Source organism: Berkeleyomyces rouxiae (assembly GCF_048999995.1).
Source record: "Berkeleyomyces rouxiae strain 22BRR77 chromosome Unknown BrBRR77_ptg000012l, whole genome shotgun sequence".
Classification (NCBI taxonomy): domain Eukaryota; kingdom Fungi; phylum Ascomycota; class Sordariomycetes; order Microascales; family Ceratocystidaceae; genus Berkeleyomyces; species Berkeleyomyces rouxiae.
The window spans coordinates 2,474,191-2,497,261 of NW_027396502.1; the positions used below are offsets into that span (position 1 = coordinate 2,474,191).

Consider the following 23,071-nt stretch of genomic DNA (forward strand, 5'->3'; position numbering starts at 1 on the left):
CATGGTATCATCTAGAGAAAGTAGGGTCTTTTAGGGTTAGCGAACATCGGCGGTCTGAGTCACTGGCCGGAGTTGTATACCAGTACTGCTTTGGGCAGAGGAGCACGCCTTCTCCAACCACACATCTCGCGACCATTATTGCCCGGCAAGCTCAAACGGGCAATTTTGGCCTGAGTCAGCCGCAGGCGGGCTGCATGCTGATGATCTCGCCCAAAGGGGGCGTTAGCTAGCCTCAAAACCCCGCAGTGGTGTCTCTCCGAGGGCACACAATCAGTCCTTGATCGTTTCATTACTGAGACGTGATTCTCCAAGAACGGCCTTACACAAGGCAAGTCTCTCTTCAGTTTCCTCTCATACACAGACAACCCGTGCTTTTGAACATTGACGCCCCTCGCGGACCATCCTCCCACATCGCCATGGCCAAGTACTGGTTCTCCAAGTCGACCTTCCCAGTCTCCTTCCCACCCAGCAGGCTTCTCGCCGGCTCGCACGAAGCTTTTATCGATGCTCTTATTGCCGACACTGCGCTCTCGCAGCCTTACAGCGGCAGCGAGGGGGGGCCGTTCGCCGTGGACGATGTCACGCCAGAGGGAAAATACATACAGTACCGACGTGCACGAAACGAGGCGTATGAGGAGTACGGCAGACAGAAGATTGCCAGGCGGGGAGCACAGAATGCTACTGCTGCAGACCGCTGGCGGGATGACAGGAGATATTGCAATGCCGCGCCGAAAAATATGACGCGCACAGACAATGGAGACCCGGCCTTCAAGTCCTCGCTCTCTGGCCTTGTCGACGCTTTCACAGAGTTCAACAATGCCACTGGGATCAAGGAGGCCGACCTCCTGCTCAGCAAGGCCTGGGCCGAGGATCCGCTCAAGGCCCTCAAGATTATTTTCTACATGCGGTCAATTCACCTCGGCAAGGGCGAGCGCATCTCCTTTTACAATTCCACCGGCTGGCTGTACAAAAACCACCCGCGGACGCTGATAGCCAACATCCACTGGCTGGGCCGGCCCGTGATCGCCAAGAAGCTTGCACAGGATACGTTGGAGGCTGTCGGCGCCGATGACATTGCGCACGTCGTTGACGGGCTGACGCTGGAGACGGCCGAGGACGAGCTGGCCTACGACATTGCCACGGGCGTTGCGCACGGGTTCTGGAAAGACTTGCTGAACGTGCTCGTGCTTGCGCTGACTGATAGCTTCGCCATTGGCGACAAGGTCGACTCCGGAAGCCCCCTGACAATCAAGATGCCCAAGGGCTTTGCCAAGCAGGAAGCCCAGAAGAAGGACGACGACAGCATGCGCCAGCCCATCACGGCGCGCGACTTTTGCCACGCCCGCGCCATCCACCGCTTCACACACGACCCGCGCTACTGCGCCCTGCACACCGCCGTGGCCCGCGCCTTTGCCACACAGCTGGCGCGCGACCTGGCACGACTGCGCGACACAGACGCGAAAGCCAAGCGCTTCATCTCGCTGTGCGCCAAATGGGCGCCGAGCCACGGCGGCGCGCACGACAAAAAGACGTTTATCGTGTCGACGATTGCCGAGGCCATGTACCCCGAGGCGCTGTTTGCCGACGAAATCGCGCGCGACGCAGAGGTGGCGCGGGACGCGGAGAGGCGGCGCGTGCGGTACCTGTGGCTGGCGCGCGATCGGTACCGCCGGGACGTCTCGACGCTGCGCGCACACTTGGAGGTGCTGGAGCGGTTCTTGTCGTCGGGTGAATACAGCAAGATCAAGTACGACCGGCTGGCGACGGCGGCGCTCCGGAATAACGCGCCCAAGTTTCTTGAGAAAGACAGGGACCGCTTTCTGGAGTATCTGGAACGGGTGGCCAAGGGTCGGGCAAAGATGAGTGGTGCGACAGCGACCCCTGGACTGTTGGTCAAGGCGCACCTGAAGGCGGGCGATGAGAAGATGGCGGGCCTGAGGGAGGTTGAGACGCGAATCAACAACGGCCAATGGGAGACTCTTGTGCAAAGAATCAAGGATTCGGGCACGTTGAGCGCTGCCTCCATCGCCGTCTGCGACGTCAGCGGGAGCATGACTCAAACGATAGGCGGGCCCGGGGACCCGAGCCCGCTGGAACACGCGCTCGGACTGAGCCTCCTAATCAGCGAGGTGTGCCCGGGTGCCTTTGGCGGCAAGATCATATCGTTCACGGCGGAGCCGAAGCTGCACGAGGTGGACGTGTCGCAGACGTTCTCGGACAAGATTGACGCCATGATGAAGATGGACATGGGCTACAACACGGACTTTGTAGCCGTGTTTGACAGGCTGCTCCTGTCGGCAGCCGTGCGCAACAAGGTGCCGGCAGCCGAGATGCCGAAGCGCGTGTTTGTCTTTACCGACATGCAGTTTGACGAGTGCGCTGCTGCTGGCGCGAGCGAGTGGACCACGTCGTTCCAGGCGATCCAGAAGCACTACGCCGATGCCGGCTACGCAATGCCCGAGATGGTGTTTTGGAATCTGGCTGGTCGCGCAGGCGCGCATCCGGTGCAAAAGGACGAGCCGGGCACGGCGATGCTCTCGGGCTTCTCGCAGGCCATGCTCAAGGTGTTTTTGGAGGGCAATAGCTTTGGCCAGGCGGCGCTGGGAGAGGAGTTGGTCAAAGTAGAGGTAAACGCGGAGGGCGATGTGGTGGTTCAGGACGGAGAGGCAACAGAGGAGATGACGCCGACAAAGCTCATGGAAAAGGCAATTTCACACCGGGCCTTTGACATGCTGCGGGTCATTGATTAGTAGATGTGCAAGAAGACGGGATGATGGATTCCAGACACGGTTGATAGAAACAAGCGCTTACGTAGTTATGTCTAGATATGGTTCACCTACTCTAGCCCAGAGACCCCGCCCCTCCCCGCTCTCCGCATCTAGACATCGTGCCCCTTGAGATAAAACCCTGCAATGTCCAGCTTCACCAACAGCATCGCCACCGTGTTCCCATCAAGTGCATCGCCCAGTTCGGCGCGGACCTCGTCGGCCTTGTCGCGTGCCTCGTAGCGCACCGTGATATCCGGCTTCTCCGTGATGGCGCGGCAGACGGCGATGAAGCTGGCGACCTTTGCGCGGAAGTCCGCATAGAGCGCCGCCACCGCGGCGTCTTCAGCTCGCGCCTCTTGACCCGCGTCAGGCCGCACACGAGTGCGGCTGCGGGCAGCGCTGTGCGTGCGGCGGAAGACCTTGTCGAAGCGCAGGACGAGGCCAAAGATGTCGTTGAGCAAGGCCGACACGTGCTGCTGGCGCTTGCGCAGGAACAGCGAGATGAGCACGCGGTCGAGAATCAACGCGTGGCAGACGCGTAGACGCTCGGGGCTGTGTGTGCGGCTGGCGCGGCGGGTCGGCGATGCGCCCGCTTCTGGCGCCGGCGCGCTGTCGGCTACTAGGTCGCGCTGCACGCCGGCTAGCCATGCCTCGAAAGCGCGCCAGGGCAGCGTGATGCCGCAGTCGACAAAGTGGCCGGCGACGGTGTAGACAAAGTGGTGGGCCTCGTAGCAGAAGCGGCGGGCGATGGTGCTGGCCCCGGCCCCGGCGGCGGTGGCAGACGGGGCGATGGCGCTGCGCGAGAGCCCGTCGACGACGTAGAGCAGGCGTGCGACGCGCAGCATCTGCTTGAAGATGCGGTCGTACTGCATCATGATGAGCGGGGTGAAGATGGGCGCCAGCGCAGGCGGTGGCTTGTACGACAGACGCAGGAAGTCCATGGCTTCGAGCGCGTTGGGGTCCATGCACTTGTCAATGTCGGCGTCGGTCATGGTGCGCACGGCAAACGACAGGTCGCCGGGGAGATCGGCAGTGTTGCGGGCGGCGCTGGCCGTGGCCTGGGGCGCAGCCGAGGCGCCGGCGGCGTAGCTCTCGGCCAGGATGCCCATCAGCGCGAGCCGCAGCTCGGAGCTGGCCGGCGGCCACTTGTCGCGGCTGGTCAGGCGCAGGCCCATGAGGCCGCCCTGGGCGGCGACGCCGGCGACGCGCTCGGTGGTTTCGAGCTGCGGATCAAAGAGCGCGTGCGTCAGGCGGCTGGCGAAGCGGCCGTTGCCAAACAGATGAAAGTCTTTCTGCAGGCGCAGGTGGCCGAGGAGGTCGTGGTGAGTGAAGAGGAGCTTGAGACTCTCGCGGTTGACGACTTTGCCGTGGGCCGAGGTCAGCGGGTTGAAGGACAGCAGCGGGAGGAGAGACCAGTGCGGGGCGACGACTTGGACGCTAGAGCCTGGATGGCGAAGGGCAGGTGTTGCGGTGATCGGAAGATTTTGGGTAGACGGATCCTGCCGCTGGTGCTGTAGACATTCTCGGATGGTGTCGGCGAGCGGGTCGCGTCGCACAAGCTCCGGCAGAGGCTTTGCCAGCTCGACCATGGAGACGTCAAGATGGGCGCCGATATCCGGCTCGTCGAAACCGTAGATCTGCAGGCCCCAGCCGGCCGTAGAATCAGTAGTAGATGGGAGGCCAGCTAAAGGGGGGTCAAACTTTTCAGCCGGAGGAGTAGCGTCCACGGCACTCGACTGCCGAGCGGCGGCGATGGCCTGGACCAGCGCCGTTTCGTAGGCCACGGCGCGCTTCTCGAGATCCAAGATCGAGTCCCAGTCAAAGCGCCACGCGGAGTCGGGCGGACTATTGCTGGCGACAGTGTCGAGGTTCGTTAGCGGATGGCCGGCGTGCTCGGTGCGGATGAAGCGGATGTTGCGGCCAGCCTCGAAAATCGAGTCGGCCATGTCGTTGGGCACAAAGTCGGGCATGCGACTGCGGTCGAGACGGAAGTCGACCTCTTCCACCTCTTCGCCAAAGTCGTCGATGAAGATCTCGGGCTCGACCTTGACAAAGTGCTTGGCGGCGCCGACGTCGTCCTTGCGCAGCGGCAGGCCGTCCTCGTGCTTCAGGCCCACCCACTCCTCGATAAAGTCGATCCACGGCTGCGAGACGCGCTGCAGCAGTACGCGCATGGCGGCGTGGATCGGGGCCGAGCTGTACTCGGAGATTTGCGCGTGCTGGAAGACTGCCTGCAGAATCGCCTCGTCGGGGTGGTCTGGGCGCAGGCGGGCCACCAGCTCGTGGAACTGCGTAAAGACCAGGTGGACTTTGTCGATGAGCACCAGCAGCTGGAGCAGCGACTGCGGCTGCGCCACGAGCGCCATGTCCGACTCGACCACGCCGAGCACGGTTTCGATGGCGCTACCGAGGGCCACGCGGCACCGCGACGATGCTGTGGTGTACGTGCTGTGCACAAACGCCTGCAGCAAGCCAAAGAGCGTGCCGCAGGTCAGGCAGCGGCTCTCCAGACGCCGGAGCACGTGGCGCGAGTGCCCCGAGACGCGGAGATTCGGGATGGCGGGCGCAAGGGCGGTCTTGTCGGCGTTCCACGAGAAGAAGACGGACTCGCGGCCCAGCACGGCCGACAGGAGACACGCCATGTAAATCGAGGTGTCGGCCACTGTGTCTGGGGACTCTTGAGGCGAGATCTGGGGAAGGATGGCGTCGTATGCCTCTGGGGGTGCCTCGGTCATCAGGAGAGCCTCGGGAGCTGGTGGCCCGTCGTCCGGGCTCACAAAGGCGGCCCACGAGTGATAGGATGGCTGTTTGGGGGCGGGCGTAGAAGCCGCGAGCCACAGATCATCGCCAGCACAAGACCCGGAGTCGGAGTCGGCCTCGGCAGACTCGGGGCCATTGGATGCATCGCCGGCAGCTGCTCCATGGGCGGTGGGAGCAACAAGGTCCAGGCACGGGAGCGACAGCACTTCAACGGCAGCATCGCCGTCGATTTGCGGCAGCGTGAAAAACGAAGTGCACGGCAGCGCATCGCCGGGCGGCAGCCGGCCATCGGAGACATCTGGCAGAGCGTTAGCGGGCCGGGCCCAGACGGCGACAGACGGCCGGCGGCAGACTCACCGGAGATGTCGCGGCCAAAGTAAAGCGTGGTGCGCCGGTCGGCATCGGGCTCGGCAAACAGCCACGGCGACGGGTTCTGCAGGTCCCGCACGGCAAGCGCTTCGGGGGGCGGTGGGTCCATTGCGGAGATGTCGAGACAAGGCGCGGCGAACTCGCGGAAGCAAACGCGTCAAAGAGTGCTTTGGGGGGCGTGGTGGGGCCAAAAGCCACAGACATCAGGGTGCGTGTGGCTGCTGGGGCGCTGTGCAGATACATTTGGCCCAGCGCTGAGCTAGCCCACGGCCTTGTTTGGTTACGGCCTTGTCTGATTTCGGCGTGGCGTGGGCGCCTTAAGAATCTTGCCAGCCGCACCGAAACCCGCCGCCCGCCACATTTCCGCCGCCCGCAGCATGCCGCCCAGGAAAAAGCTCAAGACCGGCCCGCTGCCGGCCCCGCCCGAGAGCGACGGCGACGGCGACGCCATGGAAGTCGACCGCGCATCGCCGTCCAAGTCGCCGTCGAATTCGCCGCCGCCCGCGTCGTCGTCTGCCGGCTCGCCGCTGTCCATCAACCAGCGCGGCCTCGAGGACCTGACCAGCTACTGGACTGCAGACCAGGAGGCCTCGCTGTTCAAGGCGACCATTCGCTGGAAGCCAGCCGGTAAGTGGCCGTCCGGGCGGCCGGCCCTCAGCCTCGCTGCCGTCCCCGTCTTCGTCTCCGTGGCCCCGTACTAACCCGCCATCCGGCCGCTGACAGGCATGCACCGCCGCTTCCGCATGCTTTCCATCCACGAACACCTGCGCAACCACGGCTTCGACCCGGAAATCTACCCGCACATCCGCATCCCGCACATCTGGCAGAAGCTGCGCGTCTTCTACAACCTGGACGCCATCGACGAGCGCGAGAACTTTGAGGACGACGCGCCCGAGGACCGCTACCACGAGTTCCAGCTGCCTACGTCCATGTTCTACTCGCGCATCATGGACCGCGTGCTCGACCCCGACCGCGACACCTCGCCCGAGTGCCTGAACGGCTCGCCCGCCCCCGAGTCGCCCCCCGCGTCGCCCGCCCCCAGCACCGGCACCGCCGCCGCCGCCGCTCCCAGCCCGCAACCGCCTGCTGCTGCTGCTGCTGCTGCTGCTGGGACGCCGACGCCAACTACAGCGGTCGGTAGGCGCAAGCAGCGCCGCAGCGAGGCCGCCCAGCTTGCCACCCGCGCCGGCGCGCGTAGTAGCACGATTGGCGACAGCGAGGACCTGAGCGATGCGGCGCCGGCGCGCGCGACGCCCAAGACGGGCACTCGCGGCCGGGCGGCAGCGGCAGCGGCCGCAGCTGCGGCTGCCGTTTCGACACCGACGCCGACGCCGACGACGAGGCAGCGGGCGCGGACGCGCGGCAACACGCGCAGACGCACGACAGAGTCGGAGGATCCGCAGCCGGTGGCGTCGGAGAACGAGAGCAAGGCTGGAGACGCGGAATCCGATGGCGACGACGAACCCGAGGACCCGCCCAGCTCCGAGGAGGAGCCCAAGGCCAAGCCCAAGGCTACGCGCGGGCGGGCTGGGGGCGGGAGAGGGAGGGGGGCCAAGAAGCGGCGGTAGAAGACTCGGCAGTGCAGTTTGGGACAAGCAGGCCCAAGCGGCTCTCGAAGACAAAGAGGCCTTGGGGAGCAAACGGCAGGTTACGATATCCAATGTGCGTCACATCATTTTAGTAGCGTTATTCATCTAGTATTATTTGCAGTCTAGTTTGTGCTCTGGGGTATCAACAACAAAAGAAAACAAGAGCACCGGGACCTCTGAGAGCAAAGGGGAAACGCAGGTGATTCTGTCCGCTGTTGACATCACTTTAATGGCCGGAGCCGGCCGACCCACACCCACCAAGTCTCTCTCCCGCTCACAGCCCGGCCTCCCATTCCGGCACGTAGTCCACATGTTCCCTCCACCCCTCCGTGCAGTACATATCGCCCACAGCCGCCGTCGCCAGGCCCTTGCGCAACGATGCGCCCGCGCGCTCCGGCGCCCGCACATCAGCCGGGGGCGCCTTGCCAACAGCCTCCCACAGTCTGCGCTCCTCAGCCTGCGCGGCGTCGGCATCAGCAGCGTCGGCCACGTCCTCAAACGCCTGCTCGACGCGCAGGCGGCGCAGCAGCGCTCCCTCGGCCGAGTGCGGGTTGCCAAAGTCGACGGCCGTGTAGGCAAAAAGCTCGTCGAGGTCGTCGGCCGTCTGCTGCGTGGGCGGCGGCGGGCTGTGCGGAAAGAGCGGCGAGTCCGAGCGGCTACATGGCGGCGACGGCGTGGCGGACGGCTCGTCGGCGTCTGGCGGGGGCGATGTGGAGGATGAGTATGGCTCGTCGGCGCTGTCAGCGGAGCCTGTGGCGTCATCGGCGCCTGTGCGTGGCAACAGCCGGCTCTCGACTTCGTCGTAGGTCATGGTCTTGTAAAGAGCCTCGAGCTCGCCACGGCTCTCGCCCTCCAGGCAACCAGCGTCGGCGCCGTGCACCTCGTCGTAGCGCTCGTCAACCCCATTGGCACCACCGTCTGCATCCGGTCCTGTGCTGTCGGCCTCCACACTATCGTCAATCACCTTGAGGCGCAGCCTGCGCGGCGCTGTCGCCCAGAACTCCTTGCGGCTCTTAAGCCCCATGGAGGCCACGGCTGCCTCGACGTCGCGCTGCCGGACGACCTTCTGGACCGCCTGGTCGCGGCTCTTGGCCGCTATCCGGCCGGCGGCCATGGTCAGCGCCGTGTGCACGATGCGTCGCGTCATGACAAGCACCAGCGCATGCAGGTCCTCGAGCGCCGTCGCGCGGATCGCCGGCTCCTCGTCGTCGACAAACTCCCAGTTATACTCGGGCACCGCGGCGTTCATGAACACGCGGCGCGCCAGCAGCAGGAAGCGCTCGGTATGGAACAGCGCGGCAAACGGCACATCCTCGCTTTCAGAGCCGGCAGCCCGCTCGTCCTCCAGCCGGCGCGCCGCGCACGCATCGATGCGCCACAGTGCCTCGCCCCATCGGCGCTTCTCAATCGTCTCCTCGTGCTGGTCCTGGCGCAGCGAGACCGCGTCGGCCGCCGCCTCCAGCGCAATCACGCACGGCTGGCTGATCTCGGCCGCCGCGGGGATGTCGGCCGGGTGCAGCACGAGCAGCCGGCCGCTCTGGCGGCGCTGGTGCTTGACGCCGTCGAGCAGGGCCAGGTACTGCGCGACCTCGGGCTCGCTCTTGGAGCGCAGCTGCGCCGCGATGCCGGCAATGTCGTCGCGGCCCAGGCGCGCCAGCGCCTCAAAGCAGGCCGTCTTCTCGTGCTCGGTCCACAGCGTGCAGCCAACCTGCGAGGTGGCGAGCCGGCTGCCGGCGGCGGCTGCGGCCGACGCCGGCCCCGGGTCCAGGCTGGTGCGCAGGCGGGCTTCGTCGACTGCCTGGTTGAGCGTCTCGATGTATGCGGGGTGCAGCGGGCCGGCGCGGCGCTTAAACGGGCGCGGATGCTCGGCGGGCGGCGGCGACGCGCGCCGGCGCTTGGTCGGCGAGGAGAAGAAGTGCGGCGGCGGGGACAGGCGACGGGAGGCCGAGGCCGAGGGCGGCTGGGCCGTGTCCGGATCCATGGTGGCGGCGAAACGACGGTGCAGAAGGGCTATTGCGCGGTTCGGGGCACAGTGGTCGTTTGAATCATGGCCGCAGTACTAGCGAGGCGGAACAATGCGCAAGACAAAATCGTTGTGCGGCATGGCGATGAAGATGAAAGTGAAGAGTTTTTGGGCGGTCAGGGTCCAACTTCCACCGCTGAAATACAGGCTCTACGTCACCGACCGGCCCGCTATAATACAGGGCACACCCAAACCCAAACCCTTACGCCTCCCCCACTCAATCTACACTAACACCTCTGTTCTGCTTATTTCATTTTGCTGTGAGACTTGAAGGAGAATACACCACGTCCACGGAATCCGAATTTCTCCAGCTGCCTGTCCCCTTCGATTCCACACTCTGCATAATGCTGACCTCCCGGTTGCGCCAGGCGACCCTTGCTCTCCGGCCCGCGCGGGTGGCCGCGGCATCCCCCGCGGCGCTCCCGCAGGTCTTGTGCCGGCCCACCGTGGCGCCCGGCAGCTCCCGACGGACGTTCCATGTCCCGGGACCCATGCTAGCGGCCCAGCCCAGGGCCAAGACCAAGGCCAAAGGCAAAAAACGCGGCAAGGCCGCTGCCGCCGCAGAGGCGGACCCAGAAGCCAAGCCGGCCCATGGCTCCCACAAGGTCGAGCTGCGCGCCTACCAGAAGGAGTGCATTGAAGCCGTGACCTCGGCCATTGCCCAGGGCAAGAAGCGTCTCGGCGTGTCATTAGCCACCGGCGGCGGCAAGACGGTAAGGAGCTCCCGGTGCCCTGCCACCTTCGACCCCCCGCCCCGGGCTCTCCCCAGCGCTAACACTCTCTGCAGGTCGTCTTCACGCAGCTCATCTCGCGCGTGGCGCCACTCAGCTCGCGCGCGACCAAGACGCTGATCCTGGCGCACCGGCGCGAGCTCGTGCACCAGGCCGCGATACACTGCAGCGCTGCGTACCCGGACAGCCTGGTGGAGATTGAGATGGGCAACCAGCGGGCCAGCGGCATGGCCGACATCACCGTGGCCAGCATGCAGAGCATCATCTCGCAGGACCGGCTGCTCAAATTCAACCCGCACGACTACAAGCTGGTGTTGGTCGACGAGGCCCACCACATCGTGTCGGCCGGCTACCAGGCCGTGCTGGAGCACTTTGGCCTGCGGGACACGCCGGCGCCCGACGCCCAGACGCCGACGCTGGTCGGCGTGTCCGCCACCTTCTCGCGCTTCGACGGCCTGCGCCTCGGCGCCGCCATCGACGAGATTGTCTACCACCGCGACTACGTGACCATGATTGGCGAAAAGTGGCTGTCGGACGTGGTCTTCACCAGCGTGTCTTCGCACGTCGACCTGGCCAGCGTGCGTGCCGCGCGCAACGGCGACTTTGCCACGGCCGAGCTGTCCAGCGCCGTCAACACGGTCGAGGCCAACGAGCTTGTCGTGCGCACGTGGCTGTCGCTGGCGGCCGAGCGGCGCAGCACGCTGGTCTTTTGCGTCGACGTGGCGCACGTGTTTGCGCTGGCCGACGAGTTTGTCGCGCGCGGCGTCGCCGCGCGCGTCGTCACGGGCACCACGCCGGCCGCCGAGCGCGCCGCCACGCTCGACGCCTTCCGCACCGGCGCTTTCCCCGTGCTCGTTAACTGCGGCGTCTTCACCGAGGGCACCGACATCCCCAACATTGACTGCGTGCTGCTCACGCGCCCCACACGCAGCCGCAACCTGCTCGTGCAGATGATTGGCCGCGGCATGCGCCTGTTCCCCGGCAAGAAGGACTGCCACGTCATCGACATGGTGGCGTCGCTGGACACGGGCATCACCACGGTCGCGACGCTGCTGGGCCTCGACCCCAGCGAGATGCTGCACAAGGCGTCCATGGCCGACGTCGAGGCGCGCCGCGCGGAGCTGCTCCAGCGCCAGGCGGAAGCGGGCCAGACCACACTCGCGGGACAGACCCCCTTGCCCGCCGTCCCGCCGCCCATCGAGGTTGACGACCAGGACGTCAGCGTATCGTTTGTCAAGTACGACAGCGTCTTCGACTTCATTGCCGACGGCAGCACCGAGCGCACTATCCGCAACCTAAGCAAGAACGCCTGGCTCGCCGTCAACCAAGACACGTACGTGCTGTGTGGGCCCGACGGGAAATACCTGCGCATCGAGCCCATCGACGACAACGACGACGGCGGCGGTGCCGCCGCTGCCGCCGCCGCCGCCGCCGACACGCCCGCGTTCAAGGTGTCCGTCACGCGCCCGCTGCCCGTGCACGTCGTGCTCGCGCGCCAGCAGCAAAACGCGGGCCGGCCGGCTGAACAGAGCAACGCGCCGGCGCTCGGCTCGCCGCAGCAGCTCCTGACGGCGCACAGCCTCGAGGCGGCCGTCAACGGCGCCGACAGCTGGGCCGGCAAGCACATGCCGCACGCCTTCATCACGCGCAGCATGCCGTGGCGCCGCATGCCGCCCACGCTCGGCCAGCTCGTATTTCTCAACAAGATGCGCAATGCCCCGCTGACAAACCCCCTCAACTACGAGCACCAGCTGGCCATGCTCAAAGAGCGGCGCCAGCTCAAGCGCCAGCGCGGCGCACACTCTGCTGGCGCCGGCGAGGATAGGCCGACGAGGCTGCCGCCCATGGGCGAGCCGCTGACAGTGTTGAACCTGGACAAGGGCATGGCGAGCGATATGATTACAAAGATCAAGCATGGCGCCAAGGGCAGGTTCAGGCAGGTTTCAACCGAGGCCCGGCGCAGGGAGAAGCTGATCCTGAAGAAGCAGAGGGAGAAGGATAGAGAGGTGGTGCGGGTTGGCCCGCTGGCGGTGTAGGGGCCGGACGAAGTAGGCCGTCTGTATCTGTACGTGTGTATGATTACGAGAATGACAAATAGACAAAGCAGTGTTTGGGTGCTTATAGCAAGCTTGGTTTCGGCGACAGAGACACAGACATACAGCGAGAATCACGTGGACAACAACAACACAGGGGCCAATAATAAGCACAGCAATACGGCATTTTCCTTTTCTTTGCTTGAACGGGCAGACAAAGCCAATAACTAAGGGAACATGAAGCAAAAAGAGCAAACAAACCAAGGTACATCACAGCACGGCCTGAAAAAAACCAAAAAAAGGAGAAACGAAGAACGTAACGAAAGACACACAGAAGTTTAGATGGGTATATTTGAGGATATCGTGGCCGAAGAAGCAGAAACACACAACGAAGCACAGGTTCCAAAGAGAAGCGATGGCGGTGAGACCATGGGTTGACGAATCTCCAGATAGCATCAAAGCTAGGAGAGGCAAGGAGAGGGGAGATTGTCGGGAGTAACGTTACAAGCAAAAGTCATGACATGTTGGTGCGACCAGACACCCACGCGCCGGACGCGGCCAATGCCGCCGGGGGACAAGCCCCCAGACAGCATGGCTGAGCGAGACAGGCGAGTTGGATGGAAGCACCGGAACGGGCGTGATCGGCCGAAAGTGGCGGGGGCCAGGAGACAGGGTGTCCACGCGCAGCCCAACACAAGAAAGACCAGACGCCAGCGAAGCCAGAGCCATCAGCCAGACCGTCGCGCTCTCGAGATGAGCCACGGGCTCAAGAAGAAAAAATAGCAAAGACAAGATGGGCATCAAGCAAGACTGTACACTTTAAAAAAAAAGACGCGAGCAGAAACGACAGAAAGAAAAAAAGACAAGACAAAAGCAAAAGCTGAAGAAGACAGGCAAGCACACTGGATTTCGGGGTATTTGGGTTGTGCGCCTGTGATCCACGGGTATGGAATGGTATGGTATGGGTATTGGTATGGGTATAACTTGTCGAAGCGAACGAGAAAAACAACATTGAAGACGTAAAAGCCAACCGCGGGGCAGGCCCGGCGGCGAGCCAAGAGAGAGAGAGAGCGAGTGTGTTCAGAGTAGTGCGCGTGAAACAGAACAAAAAGCAAGCATGCGAAAAGAAAAGAGCAGGGTAACAAACAATGAGACAGGGTATTGGCGCAAGTGTGTTGCTCTAAGTGAATCTAACAGTCGGCCCGTTGACGGGGCCAGGGTATCCAGAACCAGAAGAATTGATAGAATGAGAAGTAGAAGGGCGGCCGCTGTCGCCCGAGGCGCGGGGGAGGTGGCGCGGAGTGGTGTCGCCGGGGTGCGAGATGGTGGGCAGCAGCTTGGCGTCGGCGGGGTTCAGCTGGGGCTGCAGAGCCCACGGGTTGGCGGTGCTGTTGTTGCTGCTGCTGCCGGGAGGCACAAGACTGGCCGTGGCGTTCAGAGACAGAATGCTCGAGGCGTCGTCGTCCAGGTTGACGCCGCTGTCGTTCCACGGGTTGCGGTCGGCGTGGAAGCTGCGCGTGGACTCGATGGAAATCAGCGACGTCATCGACACATTGGCGGAACCGGTAAAGAGCGTTGCCGGGTTGACGGCGTGCGAGCTGTTTTTGCGTCTGTCGAGGAACGAGGCAATCGAGATGCCGCCGGGCTTGCGAAGGCGGTCGAAAAGCGTGTTGCGGCCGCGCGTGACCTCCTCGACAAAGAGAGACTCGACCGGAGACTCCTTGGGAGCCGGCACCGGCGCGTTTTGCAGCAGCTTCGAGTTGAAAAAGGGCAGCGAGTCCTCGAACGAGTCCGACTTGGGCCGGGGCAACGAGCCAGAGTGGATTTTCACATCCACGCCGGCGCTCGTCATGGACGCCAGCATTTGCTCAATGACTTCGCCGAGACCGGCAGCGTTGTTGCGCGTGAAAGAGAGCAGCAGTGACACGGTCTCGCCGCCCTCTTCCGTCTTTTCTTCGCAGGGACGCACCTCGATGCTGACTTCCTGGTTGTCAAGCTGTGACACCAGAGTCTGAGAGAACTGGGCCGAGTCGAGGAACTCGGAGAGCGACTCGTTCTTTTCCATCACCATCTCATGGAAGTCGGGCACCATGCCGAGCAGCTCGTCGGCGCAGCGGGGCACGTTCCACTGGGGACCAATAACGGTCACTTCGTCACTGGCCTGCTCGGTGCTGGGGAAGAGAATTTTGCAGTTGTACTTTTTCTCCATCTTGTCGAGGTCCCGGAGACGTGCAAGGAGACGACGCTGGAAGAGACGGTCGACACTGACAATCTGCGACGTGTACTCGGAATCGGCCTCGTCGACCATTTCCAGGATCTCGCTCTTGACAGCCTCGAGATTCTGGGCATTGCGTGCAGGCGTGCGGCAAACGACATTGCCAACCTGTAAATCATCCTCTTCGCGGCCGGCTCCGCCACGATCCATGGCGTTGGAGAACTTGACAAAGACCGAGTGCTTGCGCATGATGCTTTGGATGTGGTGGCCCCCAATGCCGATAATCTTCTTGTGGTACTGATCAGGCACGTGGAACGAGATAGAGGCCGGCATCTCCTGTTCAACATAGCTGATACCAGCTTCGAGAGCCTTGTAGTTTTGGCTGATGACCTCAATGTTAAAGTTGTACTCGTTGTAGCCCTCGAACAGAATATGGATCAGGCCAATCTTTTGCACCATGTGGATGATTTTGTTGAGCTTGCCATTCTTCTTGCCGCTGACGAATTCCTTGTGCTCGACGGCAAGTTCAATCTTGATGTGTGCAGAAAAGGGCTGATCGCCAAAGCCCTCGGCGTCAGAAATCATCTTGATGGCGGTCTTGACCGCATCATCGGTTCCGTTGATGGTGAACAGCTCGCCGTCAAACATGACCTCGGCACCCGAAGTCGCCGTGATGTTGTTGAGCAGCTCGGAAACAGCCTGTTCACTGGGGAGCGAGTAGGATCCGGGGCGCATGCACCAGTATCCGTGGTAGAACTGGCCAGTCAAGTCCAGGATCTCGCGGATGGTGCGCTCGCACTGGGCCTGGTCGGCCCCACGGACATTCATGCGGTTGCGGCGAGTTCCCAGGCCGGGCAGAGCAATGTGGGTGCCGTAGGTATCGCCAATTTTGCGGACCTTGTCCAGGCGGCTCAGTAGGATGTTGTCCATCTTGTCACAGTCGATTTCAACTTCTTTAGGGTCGATGCGAGTCATGGCGGCCAGCTCCTGGAGTTTGGTTTTGGCTCGGTTGATGCCGTCTTCCGTCTCCCCGGTGATGAAGATGTCGCTGGGGTCGCGGCGGTGGGCACTCGGCACGTAGAAGCGATTAAGCTGAAGCAGATGCGGCGGGAAGTAGATGGAGGTGCCGGTAGCCGACTCAAGCAGCTTGATGGTCTTGCGGTGGCGGCCGCAGATGGGTTGATGGTAGATGGGCTCCAGCTTGAGAGAGCCCAGAGCACGGCCAAGCATCTGGTCGATGCGGAGCAGGACGTGGACCTTGGCATGGTCAACGGAGCCCATATCACCATATATGGCAATTCGCCAGCGCTTATCAACCCGGCCTTCAGTGGACTGGAGGTTCAGCAGCGAGAGCTTCGGGCCTAGGAGGAAGATGTCGACACCGGTAAAGTGGGAAATGCTGTCCAGCATTTCCATGACCTCTTGCTTGAGGACACCGGCCTTGAGGTCACACACTAGCTTGCCGTCGACGTCGACTGTAGAGCAGGTCTGTGGAGAGAGGTGGGTTAGAGAACAAGAGCGGCATTTAGGGTGTGGAAGGAGAAGTGTCCCCAGGGTCTGTGGTCACGTACCATGGCAATCGGCGTGCCGTTCATGATGGTCTCGCGGCTCTTTTGCACGAGCTCGGGCGGGCCGGAGAGCAGGACGGTGACGGTGCGGCTGGGCTTGTTGTTGACGCTGGCTCTGGCAGATTCGACCACGGCCTTGACGGGCAGCGGAGACTGGGACAGATCGAGGCACAGCTGGTCGAGGTTGCGGAGGTGCTCGACGTGGATGGGCAGCTCGGCCACGGGGACGTTGTCGGGGGCCTCGGCCGGATGGGTCCAGCGCATGACGGCGTCCTGAGTGGCGTGCAGGATGTCCTCGGTGTTGGGGCCGGCGAGGTCGAAGGTGAAGGGGATGTTGAAGGAGTACTGGACGAACTCGGGGTTTCTCGGGGCAATGGCCAGCGGCATCTGGTGGGCACCGGCAGCGGGATTCTGCATGTGGGAAGGGTGCATGGGCACATGGGACATGTTTGGCATGGTGTTCATGGTGCCGGGTGGCGGCATAGGCGCGGCCATGGCCGACTGTTGGGGCCGGAAGGACAGAGGCGGCATGCGGTCAGACCAGCGCACGTTGGCGAGTTTGTTCATTGTGGGGAGACGGAGGCGGCTGACATGCGACGCTCGGGCATGAGGGCAGGGCGGAGGCGGGTCGGTGGAAGCGGAGGCGAAGACTCGGATCGGTTTGGCGGTAGAGGGGGGAGGGGGTCGAGGACAGCAACAGCAACAGCAACAGCGAGACGAGACAAACAAGAGTCGACGCAGCAGTAAGCCAGTTAAGCGGGACGTCGGAAGAAGAAGAGAGCGGCCTGGAGGAGAAGAAAAGAAAAGGCAAAGAGAATAAAAAAAAAAAGGGCAGCCAATAGCGGGCTCGGGGCGTTAAGAATGCAGGTTCCAAGCAAACGGGCTGCTGGGAAGGGATGGGGCTCGGCTGATGGGCGAATCAAGAACCAACAAGCTCGAAAACAGGCGGACGGCCAGCAGAGCAGAGAGTGTCAGCAGAGAAGGCTGACTGGCGGAGAGGGAAAAAAGCGAGAGGGCCAGCGGGCGAGAGTTGGTAGGGTTCTCGCAGGGTTTCGGGCTGGAGACTGAGCGATGGAGGCCTGGAGGGACGGGCAGGCTCTTCTTTTTTTTTTCTTAGATGGTGGCACAGGGCAAAAGGAAAAGGAAAAGACGAGAGAAAAGGGCCCGGCGGAAATAACGATTTCGGCCCAACAAATTTGCGGTGTGTTGTGGGCAAGATCTGGGGAGCCGTGACAGAAAAGAAAAAAAAAAAAAAAAAGAAAAAGAAAAGAATAAAAAAAGACTGTCCGCCAAAGTTGTGAGCGGAACAAAAGAGAAAGACGAAGAAAAGCGTCCAGCAAAAAAAAAAAAAACAAGGCAGGACCAGCAGGAAAGAGGGCAGGATCCAAAAAAACTAAGACACAGCCAGAGGTTAGAAGCCAGCAAGGGAAGGCGCAGGCCGGACAGGGATGTTGCCGCTCTGGGGATGGGACTTGGGAACCTGCCTTTTCCTGGCTGGCCCTCTTGCCGTCTGGTACTGTGCTAGCTGCGCTCCTGCTCTTGCCAGACTCGCCTGTTTCTCTCTGGCCCAGGCCCGGCCGACCAATGAGAGCGCAGCAAGCCCGAGAGCTGGGCCAGACCTCACTCAGACCTGCAGGTCGAGCAGCGCGAGCAGCTCGACGCCAGCCGTCTTTGGCCGTTTCTGTCAGTCAGTCGGCCACGCCAGTCTGTGTGTCTGGATCTGAATAGTGCCGGTAGTTTCTGACTTTCTGACGCCTCTTCTCGCTCGTCTGGTTTCTTCTTTTGCCTCCTTTTGCCTGTTGTGGGGACGAGAGAGCGGGGGGTATATACCTGTTTCCTTCCTCTTTCTGTCCCATGTCAGCAACAGCAACTTCCCGCTCCACACTTTTCTTTTATGACGCACCTCCACCACCCGCCATCTATAGTAGCCAGTAGCAGAGTAACAGGGTAATAGTAGTTACTCTACCAACAACCACTCTCCGTGCCACCTGCCAATACCTGTCCAGCTGTACTTCCGCCCTTTCTCCCAAAAGAAATCACCACGCAAGGAGAGCCTCTCTCTCGGTCTGCCTGTAGCTCGCTGCCTATAGTCTGTAGTCCTGCCTGTAGTCCTGCATGTAGTCCCGCTGTGCGCTATACGCGTGGGCTGGCTCGTATAGCCCACTCGCCCATATACCCTCCCCGTCCCGACTGCGACCCCGACTCCGTCCTCGTCCTCGACTTCGTCTTCGTTTTCCTCGTCCCCGCGTCTCTATTACCCGTGCTTCTCGAGTTAATTGCTCTTTCCTCTCTCTCTCCTCGAGTCTGTGCCTGTGCCTGTGCCTGTGCCTGTGTCTGTGTCTGTGTCCCCGATAGCTACTGGTAGTTATACAGCTAACCAACTATATTTACTTGCTTGTATTACACACGTTCTTGTGCTCCCACCCACCTGCCTGCACCGTCCCACTCTGCTAGCAAAACACTTATGTTTGCACCCATTCCACGCCCCGCAGCCAGGTACCTTGCAAACACCGCCTTTCCCCTGCGTTGTTTCTCCCTGCGCTCCCGCCTAGACAGCTGCCAGCAGCTGTCTGCACTCTGCTTTGTCAGCCGCCGCTGCCCACATAATCACCGCCGCCGCCGCCGCCGCCTTTACCTGCACAGAGTTGCATTGGCGCTTTGGTCTCTCTGGCTCTTGTTTTCTTTTTCGTTTCTTTTGCTTTTTCTTTGGGCTGGTCTGTAGCACAGCCTTCTTGGATAATTTCCCCTGCTTCAGCCTTGCTACAAGAGTGCCATGGTCAAGCGGCCAATGCTCTCCCCCCGTCGATACAACCCGCAAACCCTAGTCCCCCCGTCCCCCGTCCCCCCGTCCGTCCCTCGCCTTGCTTCCTTCCTCCAAGCCGCCGTCGCCGCCGCGGATCAGCTGCAGGGGAAATGCCTGTTTCCCTTCATTGTCTTTGTCTCTCTCCAAGCCATCAACTATCTGTCCAATGCACCACTTGGAAGCCCAATACATTGAAATTGAAACCCCCTTCCACCACTCTGCTTCCTTTTCTTCTCCTCCATGTCGTCCCATCTCTGTCCTCATCTCACTCCATTCCACGTACACATGTGTACATCACATCCCATCACATCACATCTGCCCACCCGCTTCTCCCCTGATTTCCTCTTCTGGCGCCCCTTATCCCTATGGGCTCCCCGCAAACCACATGACCTCATCCCACTACACCACACATAACTACACGAGACACTCCCTGACTTCGAGCCTGCAGGTAGAACTGTGCCGATACGATACATAGATAAACTCAAGCTTGTAGACACATATGTTACTAGCTCCACACAACTACACATAAAACATGCACCCAAGGTCCAGAAACGGCCCCTTGCCACACTAAGCCTCACTTCCACCAACACTCAGTGTATAACAGTGTATAGTTAGTTGCCAGCTAGTCAATAGAGCCTCTGCTTCTTTAGGTACTCTTCTTCCCTCCCTATCCCATTTTTCCCCGGCCTTCCTTTTTTTTCCCCCCCTCTTTTTCCTTGGCTATTTGTCCCATCACCGTCGGTACATGGCTTCTCCATACGCCGCGCCACCCGGTCCTGGCGCTCGTTCAACGTACTCTACTCCGTCAGCATAGTAGCGCTCGGCCTCCGGCCGGACGCTGTAGTGGCGCTGGACGCGATCGCCTGGCACAACGCTGTACGAACGTCCAGCCACGCCAGCCGGCGAAATATAGTGCCGTGACTGCCCCGCTGCGTCACTGGCTTCGGGAGGCCGGACGCTTGTCATGCGGTGGAACCCTGGATTCGCCAAAACGTGCGCCGATGGCTGCGGCTGCGGCTGTGGCGGCGGCGGCGCAATTGACGTAAACGACCCGCCGTCTAATGGACGCACACTCACCGGTCGGTTGTAGGGGACTGGGTCCTCGTAGGCTCGTCTCTCAACAGGTGTTGCCCGCACCGACACATAGTCGTCTACAGCCGGTGGTCCACTTGGCCACGCCGAATATTCTCTACGTCTCACTTCATTGTCAACCAGTTCAGGCTGCGTCACCACACGACGCGTCCCAGATAGATACGGCCCAGGTGACACCCGCTGGTAGACACTGCCGTCATCGTAGTACTCAGTGGGGCGTCGAGAGACAGCGCGCCCTGGCCGCTTGTAGACAATCTCGTCACCATAGTAAGGCTGGCGTGGGTAGCCCGGCCGCGGTGGCTCATAATATGACCTGCCATATGCATCAACTACAACTAAGCTGCCAGGAGCCCGTGGTGGGCCCATGGCTGCTGGCTCAGCGTCGACTATAATTGGAGATGTGGCGCGAGTTTCGACTTCATGACGCGGCGTCGCTTCATGGCCTTCGCGGTAGTATCTGCTCACTGGACGCTCAATGGCATAGTGATCTTCCATGTTGTAAAGTGTGTAGCCCGGGCGGACATACTGTGGCGGTCTCGGAGCCAAGGCCCCTGATTCGACATAGACTCGTTCATGCGTTGGGTCAACTCCCCTGCGGCGATAGACCTCGAGGTCCCCATGGGCCACATGGTGATCTGGTGCTCGGTGTTGGCTACGGTCACGGTTAAAAGAGCCGGCAGCGAGAGGGTTTCTCGGGGAGTATTGCGCGCCTTCTTCCTCGGCCGATACATAGTTGCGTTTGCCTCTCTGCCGCTTGCGTGGGGCATATTGCGGCGTCTTCATTGGCTCGGGGGACTTGGGCTCCATCTTGATAGTTGTGATCGTGGCCTCTTCGGCACGATCCTGCTTACGCTTCTTGCCCTTGTTTCTGCGCTGTTTGTTGTGGTTCTTCGGTGAGGTGCCGGCGCTACCTGACGATATTTCCTTGTGAGAAGAAACAACTTGTTCGTGTTGAGTAGGGGAGATGAGAGAAGCTTCTACCGTTTGTCTGCCACCTTGCGTGGCGAGGGCAGACACATGATGGGGCTGGGGAGCAGCAGGGACCAGGTTATGCGAGCGGACAATGGACGGAGGCAAGTCTTGGTCGTCGTAGACCCGGCGCGTTCGCTGGTAATGTACGGGGGCTGCGGGCATGGGGTCTGGAACACGGTCAATTTCAACTTCTACTTGCCTGTAACACGGGTCACCATGCACCCTAGTGCGTACTACGCTGTCGGGGCCGTTTCCTGCGCCGGCAGCCAGTGAATCGAGTTCTTGGTTGCTGTGGGGTCCTGTCGAAAGACCGGCCGGGGCCTGTAGCGAGGAGACACGGGCTTCGTGGAGCGAGTGCCGCAGCGGCATGGAGGGGGAAATCGGGGAGCAAGGGGGAGGAAAGTTACTGGTTACTGTTGGTGGCTGCGCCGTTGTCGAGTCGGCAGTAACGACTGACGTGGCAGCAGCCGAGGCGGGCGCCGGTGCGCTCGGCGCAGGAGTGGCTGCAGACATGACACTTTTGGAGTGGGCGGGATCGCCAACTGACACAGCATCATCAATGCTCATCGGCTGGCCACCTTCAGACTCGGGCGTGTCATGCCTCGATGAGTAATACGAAGCTTCAGACGGACTATCGACAAGGGGGACGGGGTTAGAAGTAGCGGTAGCGGCATCAGTAGCATTTGCCGAAGCGGACACAGAAGCGTCGGCAGCGGCGACTAGTTTCTGGGCACTCTCGTAGATCTCGCCTATGTTTAGTGGGTTCTCGGGCAGGATTGAAGACTTGTTAGCAAGCCGCTTTGTTTCTAGCTCATCCCTGAGGCCGTTCTCGATGCGCTGGCGCCGCACTTTAAATTCGGCGCGGATCAAATCGCCCGACTTTTCCAAAAGGATGGGGTTTATTTCCATGTTTGGGTTGGCGCTGTCGGATGGCTTGGAGACAGGCGTAGGCTCCTGAGCGTCTGTGGCAGCCTGGCCAGACGCTTTGGGCACTGTAGTCGACGCCGTAGCCAACGCCAGAGGCGCAACTGGCGCGGCCGCAGAGCTCAAAGCACTGGGCTGCGACTGCAAAAGCACTGGCGATGCCACAGCCTGCGGTGGCGGAACTTTGCCGGCCAGTCGCGCTGGTATCTTGATTCGCGGGTGGTTGCCCGAGAGCACAACATCGCGCAAGTCAATAATTTTCTGGTACTGCCGGAGCTGGTGCTTCTCGGTCTCTGAGAGCTTCACGTACGGGCCCGCAGTGCCGGATGCGGCCTTTTTCACAGACTGCGCCATCACGGAGGACAGACGAGATGGACGGGGACGGGGACGGGGACGGGGACGGGGATAAGAAACGTTAGTCAGTCGGCACAAACAGGCAGAAGCAGCTGTGTGATGAGCGCAGGCAAGAGGGTTTGGTTGATTAACAGCAGCTATTCAAGTCGCCCATGCACCAGCAAGGATGACGGCAGGTGTTTGCGATAACAGCGACGGTGAATCAGTTCAGTTGTTTGCCGTGCTGTGTGGCAGGAGAGTTGTAATGGATGTAGTTGAGCGAGGAGAGGAGAGAATGAAGATTGGGCAGCACGCGCTGGCAGAAATTAATTTTGATTGTGTCCGGCTGACTAAGCCATAATTGTGCAGAATGTGCAAGAAAAAGGTGGAGCTCCAGGCGCAGCCAGAGTTAGAGTTACAGGCGTTACAGGGGGTCGCGAAGCTATGACACTGGCATTAGACTTGGTGGCTAAGCTTGGGAACGGGGGGCTCAGGCCTGTGAGAGCTCTTCGTTGAGGTGAGCGTGTACCAACAGGCCACCTACACTGGACGAATACGCAGTCTAGTGTTACCCAGTCAACCAAGTCTCTCGCCTGTAGCACCGAGTACGCTTAATCTCGGCGTGACTCAGTCTTGGTTGTTGGCTACTCCTCGCCGCCATCCATCCTCTCCTGACCCGCCCGAGATAACGAGTCCCTGCTAATCACTCCACTGTAGTTGGTTGCCGTCAGCTACTACCGCATGTAGCTCTCCACTATCCGCGCCTGTTTCCCGGTCCCCGTAGCTCTGATCCCAAAATCGGCCCTTGACACCACGGTACCCAGAACCGCCTTTTCATTGGCTCATCCTAGTGCCCGCGCCATCTCGAGACCATTGGCTTCACATCCTCGG

At 61.4% G+C, this 23,071-nt stretch overlaps 7 protein-coding genes across 7 annotated transcripts; 3 read left to right on the plus strand and 4 right to left on the minus strand.

Moving 5' to 3' along the window:
- Positions 1–416: 416 nt before the first annotated feature.
- On the plus strand, positions 417–2,750 carry BROUX77_008012 (uncharacterized protein; the record flags this gene model as incomplete). The annotated part of the gene is made up of 1 exon (XM_073753170.1): positions 417–2,750. One exon carries the CDS (start codon positions 417–419, stop codon positions 2,748–2,750), a length of 2,334 nt encoding a protein of 777 aa, XP_073602305.1.
- A 128-nt stretch (positions 2,751–2,878) lies between these two features.
- On the minus strand, positions 2,879–6,006 carry BROUX77_008013 (uncharacterized protein; the record flags this gene model as incomplete). Its single annotated transcript, XM_073753171.1, has 2 exons — positions 2,879–5,826; positions 5,886–6,006. The coding sequence occupies 2 exons, from the start codon at positions 6,004–6,006 to the stop codon at positions 2,879–2,881; spliced, it is 3,069 nt and encodes a 1,022-aa protein (XP_073602306.1).
- Positions 6,007–6,274: 268 nt separating this feature from the next.
- On the plus strand, positions 6,275–7,465 carry BROUX77_008014 (uncharacterized protein; the record flags this gene model as incomplete). Its single annotated transcript, XM_073753172.1, has 2 exons — positions 6,275–6,524; positions 6,621–7,465. The coding sequence occupies 2 exons, from the start codon at positions 6,275–6,277 to the stop codon at positions 7,463–7,465; spliced, it is 1,095 nt and encodes a 364-aa protein (XP_073602307.1).
- Positions 7,466–7,760: 295 nt separating this feature from the next.
- BROUX77_008015 (uncharacterized protein) lies at positions 7,761–9,467 on the minus strand (the record flags this gene model as incomplete). Its single annotated transcript, XM_073753173.1, has 1 exon — positions 7,761–9,467. The coding sequence occupies one exon, from the start codon at positions 9,465–9,467 to the stop codon at positions 7,761–7,763; it is 1,707 nt and encodes a 568-aa protein (XP_073602308.1).
- Positions 9,468–9,853: 386 nt separating this feature from the next.
- Positions 9,854–12,276, plus strand: BROUX77_008016 (uncharacterized protein; the record flags this gene model as incomplete). The annotated part of the gene is made up of 2 exons (XM_073753175.1): positions 9,854–10,222; positions 10,297–12,276. The coding sequence occupies 2 exons, from the start codon at positions 9,854–9,856 to the stop codon at positions 12,274–12,276; spliced, it is 2,349 nt and encodes a 782-aa protein (XP_073602309.1).
- A 1,177-nt stretch (positions 12,277–13,453) lies between these two features.
- Positions 13,454–16,623, minus strand: BROUX77_008017 (uncharacterized protein; the record flags this gene model as incomplete). Its single annotated transcript, XM_073753176.1, has 2 exons — positions 13,454–15,976; positions 16,060–16,623. The coding sequence occupies 2 exons, from the start codon at positions 16,621–16,623 to the stop codon at positions 13,454–13,456; spliced, it is 3,087 nt and encodes a 1,028-aa protein (XP_073602310.1).
- A 2,968-nt stretch (positions 16,624–19,591) lies between these two features.
- On the minus strand, positions 19,592–22,201 carry BROUX77_008018 (uncharacterized protein; the record flags this gene model as incomplete). Its single annotated transcript, XM_073753177.1, has 1 exon — positions 19,592–22,201. One exon carries the CDS (start codon positions 22,199–22,201, stop codon positions 19,592–19,594), a length of 2,610 nt encoding a protein of 869 aa, XP_073602311.1.
- Positions 22,202–23,071: the final 870 nt, after the last annotated feature.